The sequence below is a fragment of the Nelumbo lutea genome, chromosome 5 (assembly GCF_056320005.1).
Source record: "Nelumbo lutea isolate HS-2025 chromosome 5, American lotus-T2T, whole genome shotgun sequence".
NCBI lineage: Eukaryota > Viridiplantae > Streptophyta > Magnoliopsida > Proteales > Nelumbonaceae > Nelumbo > Nelumbo lutea.
The window spans coordinates 15,208,041-15,217,650 of NC_142688.1; the positions used below are offsets into that span (position 1 = coordinate 15,208,041).

The 9,610-nt window shown below is 31.3% G+C and overlaps 1 protein-coding gene across 3 annotated transcripts; it reads left to right on the forward strand.

Moving 5' to 3' along the window:
- Positions 1-1,540: 1,540 nt before the first annotated feature.
- LOC148850548 (ras-related protein Rab11A) lies at positions 1,541-5,371 on the forward strand. 3 transcript variants are annotated; one of them, XM_088943377.1, is made up of 3 exons: positions 1,541-1,712; positions 1,851-2,109; positions 4,723-5,371. In XM_088943377.1, exons 2-3 carry the CDS (start codon positions 1,880-1,882, stop codon positions 5,168-5,170), a joined length of 678 nt encoding a protein of 225 aa, XP_088799503.1. In that variant the 5' UTR covers positions 1,541-1,712; positions 1,851-1,879; the 3' UTR covers positions 5,171-5,371. The 3 variants fall into 3 exon arrangements, with proteins under 3 accessions (XP_088799503.1, XP_088799502.1, XP_088799504.1); XM_088943376.1 differs by having other exon boundaries at positions 1,580-1,712; positions 1,786-2,109; XM_088943378.1 differs by having other exon boundaries at positions 1,591-1,723.
- The last annotated feature ends 4,239 nt before the right edge of the window (positions 5,372-9,610 follow it).

Below are 9,610 nucleotides of genomic sequence, written 5' to 3' on the forward strand. Positions count from 1 at the left end.
TCTACTATTGAGCCACGTAGATATTTCTGTGAGGTCATGCACAATATATGGGATCCGTGCGACACACGGGCTACGTTGGATTGTGCGTGTAAGATTTGAAGCAATATGAACTAATACCATCATAAGCAAAGATTATAATGTTTTAATTATATAATTTATAATTTATATGAAAAATAAATGTATTTTAAATACATTATAAATTAATTATATTTATTTCTTGAAAAGTATTGATAATTAGTACATATTTTCAAAAAGTAAATTTAATGGTTATATATATTTTTTTTATTTTTGTTAATTTGTCATATTTATTGGAAATTATGTTAATCCATTTTTGGTAATTTCTCATATAATTTTTGGTAATTCTGACAAAATTATTGGTACTTTGTTTTTGGTTATTTTCTTGGCTAATTTCTGTTCATTAAATGTAATTTTCTGCTATTTATAGTTTAAATTATATTTAAATATAATTATTTTTAATTATAGTTTAAAAATTAATTATATTACTTACAATTTCAAATATATTTTAAATAATATTTAAAACACAATTTAAATTATAACTTACATTAATTACCAATTTAAAAACTGTTAATTAATGAATTAATAAAAATAGTAATATTTTTAATATATATAGTATTTTAATAAAAATTGTTAATTAATAAATACTATAATTAATAGTACTACAATTAATAAATACTGTTTTTTGATAAACTATAACTTACATTGTATTAATTAATTATTTAATACATTATTTTATTTATAAATAAGATTAATACTATTAATTAATAAAAATACTGTTAATTATTAAAAATATTATAATTATTATTAATACTATAAATTTTAAAATACATTAATTATTATTACTACTACTCCCTCCCTCCCTCCCCTCTCCCCCTCTCTCTCTCTCTCTCTCTCTCTCTCTCTCTTAAATGTATTTTTTAAATGTAATAATAACATTCATTAAAATAAGATGTATTGGAAAACCCAAAGGTCCCTCTTGTGCAACTTTATTAATCTAATTAAGATAAAGAATGATTATTTTTTATATTTTTAAAACAAAAATGCAAAAAATTGAGAAAAATAAATAAATAACTTCTCTCCAAAAAAACACATGATGACATGGACCATCCATATTTGTTATATATATAAAGGAAATTGTTTAAAAATCACCATGATTTTTCAGCATTTCTATTAAACTAACTACAACTTTTCAAAATGTCTAAAACTCACTAAGGACTGTTAATATATTACCATTTTAACCTTCATAAAAAATATAAAATATATGCAAAATAAATTAATGGGTGTTAATATATTATCATTTTAATATTTACACAATTTTCCTATATATAATATCCGATTCTTTTTTGACCAAATTTTGGTCCAAAAAATGAAAAACCGTCGGTCCAGAAAGTGCCTTTTTTTTTTTTGGCTTTGCTTTTTTTTTTTTTTTTTGGTTATCTGTGAAAAATGCTAAGCACGCGCCGATATTTCTTTTCCAGTTTGCTGATTGCTCCGTATGCCATGAATCTAGCACATTGTATGTGGGATCCACTACACCTGGTTATTTATTACTTATTACATTGCTAGTGCTACACTTCACGTTCGTGTACACTGTACAGTGCATTTACCTCACGGGAGACTCGAATCAGAAGATAGACAAGCGTCCGAAACAACGGCACACAGAGGACTGACTGACTAGAGCGGACAGAGGAGCAGTTCGTACCTGGTTTTTTTTTTTTTTTTAGTTAATATTATTTAGCCTGAGCCTTTTCGCACTTCCACTCGCAGATCTCTCCGATTTCCTTCTCTCTTCTCTGATTTCCTTCCTCACTACTACCTCTCATCGAAATCAGCAGGAGAGCAAGAGAAAGGGGGCTCTGCAATGGCGAGCGGTGGCTACGGAGATGCGAATCAGAAGATCGATTACGTATTCAAGGTCGTCCTCATCGGCGACTCTGCTGTCGGGAAATCTCAGATTCTTTCCCGCTTTGCTAGGAATGATTTCAGCTTAGATTCAAAGGCTACCATTGGTGTTGAGTTTCAGACTCGAACCCTAGTAATCCAGCACAAGAGTGTCAAAGCTCAGATTTGGGATACAGCTGGACAAGAAAGGTATAATTCCTGCAAATATCTCATTTTTCCTTTATTCATCTTCTCTTTAATTAATACCCTCTTCTATTCTGATGTTTTAAATCACATTTTTTTTTGTTTTATTTATTAAAAATATCTCTTCGAACTTTGCATTGTTTTATCTTGTGGTTCGCGATAGTATTCTTTCTACTTACTGAATCTGTAGCATTTGGTGAAGTTACTATTTTTTCAATGCTTGGTAGTGTTTTTGGGCTTATTGACTCCAAGATCTGGTGAAGTTTACTTCGCCGCAAGATACATTGTATTTCTTTGCGTACATCAACTCACTAGTTAGGAAAGACCTTTCTTTGAGGGAAGATCTGAGATGCCTTAAATTTATATCATTTGATCTGAAGATCGTTCCTTCCCGCGCTTTGCGATCCAATGGTTCATTAGAAAATTTTGAAATCTAAAAATATTATTACTGAATGCCCAATTATGGATCTCTTATTTTCAAAGGTTGTAATTATTCTGATTTATCAAAAAAGGTTGTAATTATTCTGTATCTTGTACATGTGGAGGATGAACCCCAATCCTAGGTTTCAAAGATTAAACAATTACTCAAGCAGCTCTTGCGCAGACTAAGTCATTTGTGTAAGATCACTCAACTGGATTTAATGTAGTGGTTGTAATTGGCAATACACAGACCGATAAGAGTGTTATTAGAGCTGCCAAAATGCAGTTTGATGTAGGTTGAATTCCTTTGGCTTTTACCTTTTGTAGTTACTCTGTTCCTCTTTCTCCCTCTTTCCTCCGTAATGCATCATTGTCCCACAGTTGAAAGGATTGGTGCAATGCTTTGATTGTAGTGCAAATTAAGAAATACAATACATGAATTGGCAAAAAAATTCGAAACAATTTAATAGGTTTGATTGTTATCATACTGATAAAATCAGAATAGCATGCCATTGATACTGAGAATCATAAACACTTTTTGAGAAGTTTCTGAAGCTGTGATGTAGAAAAGCAAGGTTGAGGGGTTGGAAATTTTGATTGGTAAGGAAAAATAATGGTCTTTAAGTGTTTTATTTACTAGTTGATTAGAGTTATGATGAAAATAGTGACCATGCAGTTTTGAGGTTTGTATAAGGGGGACATCTAAAGCTAGTATGGGATAGCTATATAGGTGTCAGAGTTAGAATTTTGAAGTCAAGAATAATCGGGTTACTGATAAAGTTTTACCAAGAACTATCAAAAAAAAATTCTATATAATGCTAATGAATCAAATGAAAATACAGATTCGGTTCACATGAAGTTCTAAGAATGGGATATTTCTTGAATTGTCAGGCAATAAGATAGGACTAGGTTTGCAAACTTGGTTCCATCTCAACCCTAAACAAATTAGCCTAACTTGACCTATAACATGGATTAGGATTGGGCTAAAGCAAAGGTAGAGTTGTTCTTGGATTGGGGCCTTAAGCAATGCAAGCTCAAAGTGATATGTGCCTATATATAACATGTCTTTACACATATGGCATATGGACTTAATTATTACTCCAAGTGTATATTGATTTGAATTTCTTTTTTTCTTATTTGTTTTGTTTTTTTTTTTTTTTTGCACAATAATAAGAAACTTTGTAGCCAATGATGACACATCCAGGTCTATACAATTTCTTTACTTCTTCAATATTTTTTGGTTACGTAATATTGTAGACTAAGCCCAATTTGAACCAATCTTAGTCAACCGGCCTCATCTAGGTTAAGTCCAAGTGAATTGGACTTGGTTTCAAGGTTGAAGACCTCATGACCCTTTGGTTAAGCTAGGTCAAATGTTCACCATTTCCTTTCTAGGTTTCAGCTTAGGTTGGCTGCTAAGCTGTGATGTAGGGGTGACTTCCCCACAAATCTCTTGTCCATTCAGCAGTTCTTTACCTGACATGTATTGAAATCTTTGGAAAACAAGGTTAGACACTTACGGGTATGTCTATCTTTATCTACTTCTAAAATGGACACCTATTTCAAGCTTATATAAAATAACTAATTGTATATCAGACATTACATGTCCTTTCGCCATTCATGTGCATGTATATACATACATACACATGCATTCATTCATTCATGCATGTCTCTCAGTTGGCACAGATTTATCTATTCCAATGATGCCAATTCCATGCATATATCAAATCCACAGATTCTTTCCTTAATCGTTGTATTGTTTAACTTTTCGTTGTTGTCGAAAGCTCATGTGGATGTGGGTTGGCTTTTATTTTGTGTGATATCCATTTTTTACTATAAATCTATAATCTCTTTTCTTTCCCTTGATTTTTGAGTCATTTGAGGCACTTTTACTCAATATCAAATTATCAATTGACATTGAGGTGCCAATAACAGTAGATAATCTATAATCTCTTCTTTCTTCGTTTTGCTCTGGTTGCTATATGCATGGCATTTTATGCTGCCGTGATATATTCTCTTTTGTATACTATCTATACATATTTTATCTTATCAGAAAAGAAACACTTTTTTGTTGCTCCCTTGATCTCAAATAAGAAGCGTGGACCGGCAACTCAAAATCTTATTTCTACATTGATTATCAACTTTAAGGTGGCCAAGCCTCTGATTATTCACTTGTTGGTGGCATCTTTTAATGGGCAGATACAGAGCTGTAACAAGTGCATATTATAGAGGGGCAGTTGGGGCAATGTTAGTTTATGACATAACTAAACGTCAAACATTTGATCACATACCCCGCTGGCTGGAAGAGCTACGTAGTCATGCTGACAAGAATATTGTGATCATACTGATCGGAAATAAATGTGATCTTGAAAGCCAGCGGGCTGTTCCCACAGAGGATGCTAAAGAGTTTGCTGAGAAAGAGGGTTTATTCTTCTTAGAGACATCCGCGTTGGAAGCAACAAACGTCGAGACTGCCTTCTTGACTGTTTTGACAGAGATATTCAACATCGTGAATAAGAAGAACCTGGTTGCAGGTGAGGATCAAAGCAACGGAAACCCTGGCTCCCTTGCCGGGAAGAAGATCATCATTCCTGGTCCTGCACAAGAAATCCCAACCAAGAGCAAGATGTGCTGTAAATCATCTTGATCGTTCCGACATTTTGGCTTATTCAATATTTTGTTCTACATTTTTATTATCATCTGTAGGTTATCTTTTTGTTTTCTCCTTGTAAATTTTGATTGTTGTAGTTTCCTTTTGGAGGAACCGGCTGATTACATTCTATAAGGTAGGAATTATCGAGATTGCTTTTACTGATCCAGATTCCAGACCTGGAATTGGATTTTGATAGTATTCATCCATGTACGGATTTGTGTTGCACTTATCAGGGGCATGAGCATATACTGCACTGGTCGTCTGGTCGAGCCATTTGGAGTAGCCTAATAAAACGACCTAAAATGTTAGGGCGTTATCGCTGGAAGGACAGAGTGATAGATTAATCGTTTCTAACACATGCTAGATAAGTTACCCTCCTGACTTTCAAATACATTTCTGTCAAACTTTTCAATTCCTTTGAAGGCACTTGGATCCATTACCCAAAAGAACGCACGTTAGGTATGTACAATGAGTGTAGTGAGCACTTAATAGCTGAGTGACATTTGTCCCCGTGTCTTTCATCCAAACGTTTTTATTCTGTTAGATAGAAATTATCTATTATTTTATTATTTTTGTTAAAATAATTAAAAATAAAAATAATGAAAAAGGAAAACCTAAACATGTTGGGAGTTCAGACTTATTTATGTTTTTTTTTTCATTGTTTTTATTTTTAATTATTCTGACAAAGATGATAAAATAATGGATGAGCAAAAACGTTTGGATGAAAGTTACATTATGGGTCCGGATGTAATAGGCACGTTAGGTAAGCATAATGAGTGAGCATGTAATAGTTGTGTAACACGTGTCCCGGTTAATGTGACTTTCATTCAAACATTTTTGTTTCGTTAGACAGAAATTATCCATTATTTTATTATCTTTGTCAAAATAATTAAAAATAAAAACAATGAAAAAAGAAAACCTAAACGAATCTGATAAAATAATAGATAATTTCTGTCTAACGGAACTAAAACGTTTGGATGAAAGGCACATTAACTGGGACATATGTCACACAGCAATTACGTGCCCATTCATTGTGCTTAACCAATGTGCCTACTACATACGGGTCTGCTACTACCTACACCCACCTACAACACACTAACGCAACGGCTTGAGTGCGTTCTGACATGCTCAAAACATGCGAAAGTGGAGCGCACTCCTGTTCGTATATTACATAATTCATAAGGCTCTTTAGGCATTTAATATCATAAAACAAACAACGATTGCAAGAATATAATGATACCCCCCATTCGACCTCTATCCTTTGAGCCAACTTTTCACATGTAGAGTTATTATTGTCATTATAATAATCATCTTCATTGTTGTCTATAACTATATATATATGTACTAGTAAGGATGATGATAGTAAATAATGTGTTTTTAAAATTTTTATATTTTTAAATCTATAAAAATTATTTTTATTTGTCACACTTATTTTTGTTTAATATAATGAATATATGATATTAGAAATGTGTCCAAACATCTTCTACAATTTTTTTTTTTTTTGTATTTTTATACCGTTGTGTGTTTTCATTTTTTTAATTTCTATTATCATTTAATTATGACATCAAGGTTTGACACATTTGACCTAAAAGATTGAATTGTTGACTCTCCACCAAACAAGAAAACAACTTCATTTTTGGATTGATTTTGTTTGTATTTTATTTCCCTCATTAATAAAAACAATTATTCTTTGTCACACTTGTTTCTTTTTTCAATATGATTACTTAACATAAGATATTAAAGATATGTCCAAATGTTTTCAACATAATTTTTATATTTTTATGTTTTTATCTTTTTTAACTTTTATTATTTAATATGACTCTAAGGGTTGACACATTTGACCTAAAAGGTTGAATTGTTGATCTACTACCAAACAAGAAAACAATTTCACTTTTAAGTTAGTTTTAAACTTTGTATTTTATTTCCATCATCAATAAAAAGTTAAAATAAATACTTGTTATCATGTTTAATTTTTAATAGGATTAATATAAACTATTGGAGATGCGCCCAAATGTTCTCTATAGAGTTTCTATATTTTTTACATTTTTTGTTATATATTTCTTAATTTTTATTATTTAATTATGAGATCAAGGATTAACACATATGATTAAAAATGTTAATTTGTTGACCTACCACTAGGAAAATAATTTCATTTTTTGGTCTGTTTTAAACTTTATTTCCAAGATTAATAAAACTATTATTTATCATACTTATTTTCTTTAATATTATTAAGATGAAATATTAGATAAAGTGCCTAAATGTTTTCTTTTTACAAAATTTCTGTTTTGTTTCATAATGTTTTGTGTAATTTTTATTTAATTATGATATCAAAGGTTGACACATTTGACCAAAAATGTTGAATTGTTGACCTCTACCATGAAAATAACTTTTATTTTTAGATTGATTTTCAATTTATATTTCATTCCAACATCAATAAATATAATTATTATTTATGCTATATTTAATTTAAAACATTAGAGATTTACCCAATTTTTTTTCTATTTCCTATTTTTTATTTTTCTATCTTAAAAGTTTTTATTTAATTATGACATAATGGATTGGCCCATTAACTCAGATGGTTGAATTGATTGCTCACCACCATGATGGCAGAATAGTTCTACTTTTTGGGTCAATTTAAAAAATATATTTTATATCATTGAAAGTGTTGGATATAGATCTAATTGATAAAATTATTGGTGAAAAAATAGCTCAAGTATAGGATTATTGAGAGAATGCGAACTAATGCCCTAAATATAAGGTTTAATGAGAGGGAATTAAATGAGAAGAAATGTAGTAGTTTAAGTTACATTTTGTGCCCTCATAATTAATTAAAAAAATATGGGTATTCTAATAAAAAATATGATTCAATGAATGATAATAAGTTAATTCCTTAAATATAAGACCTAATGAGAGGGAATTGAATGAGGAGAGAAATGATTGTTTAAATTACATTTTTGTACTTACAACTAAAGAGGAACCAAATTAAAAATCGGGGTATTTTAGTCAAATAAAAATTTCACTCTATTATTTGAAATTTTGGTGACAATAAAAACCAATACATATCATAAGACATAGTACTATATTTATTTATTTATTTATTTTTGAGGAGATATAGTACTATATTTATCCATACTTTGACTTGCGAGATGAGAAAATATTAAATAGGGGGAAGAAATAAATCAGGGGCATTTTTATCATATAAAAATTTGTTAATATGCCATTTAGATTAATTGTTCAAGATTAAGTTTGTCATTAAAAATAATAATGGCACACATTGATTTGCCTTATGATCACCACTATGTTAACATGAAGGTATATATGTCATAAATCAAAAGTGTCCACAAGGGGGTCAAGTCAAACTTCTATCACACGCTTCATTAATTGTTCAAGATTAACTTTGATTTTTCATAAATCAAAGTATTGATACGTATTCAGCCCTATCAGCCTATACATATCATATTGGGGGCTTTCCGATACTCCCCTACAGGGGTGTTTCAGGGTCTCGACCAGTTCAAAGGGTGGACGGACCTTAAGCTGACCCCTCTGAACCCAAGGTTCAAAGTATCAATACGTATCATATAGGGGGCTTCCCGATATACCCCTATAGGGGTGTTTTAGAGTCTCAACCGATTCAGAAGGTTGACGGGGCTTCCCAATACACCCCAATAGGGGGTGTTTTGGGGCCTCAACCAGTTCAGAGGGTGGACAGACCTTAAATCTGTCCCTCTAAACCAAATTCAAAAAAAAAAAAAACTAAAAGAAAAATAAAATCAGCACATCGATATTTTGAGCCTTGTTTGAACCAGATTAAAAAAAACTAAAAAAAAATAAAGAAACAAAAAGCTATCGACACTGTCCAATATGCCACTGCCAGCATATCGGGGGTATCAATATTTTTAACCTTGGTTAGAATCCCCTACTTAACTATGAACACAATTTTTATGGTATAAAAATTACAAGATTTAAACCTAGGTTTCTAGGTCAAAAAGCCAACGAATCCATTTCACCGTGACTCACGTAGTTGGCATAATTACATTATAAGAAATAATTTTAACTTTTAGACATTTTCTCTTCTTGGTGCTTGTTTGTCGAAGTCAAAAAAGTTCAATTTATCATTGGATTTTGATATGTATCTACATATTATTAATATAATATCAGCAGACCTCTCTCTCAACATGCACTCTTACGCTCTCTGCTAGAGGTTTTACCATTACAACAGTCAATGGCTCCTTTACCAAAATAACCCAAGCACTAATGAGAAGATGACATCCTATAATGTCCGTGACCATACATGAGATAAATTGATTAAATTCGCTTGGGATCTTCTCAAAACATTCTAAGCCTAATCTGTTGGTCTTCTACCACGTTAGCCAGCACAACAGTTGGCTTCCTTGTAGCAGTGCAGGAAGCTAATAGCCCAAGGCCACGACCACA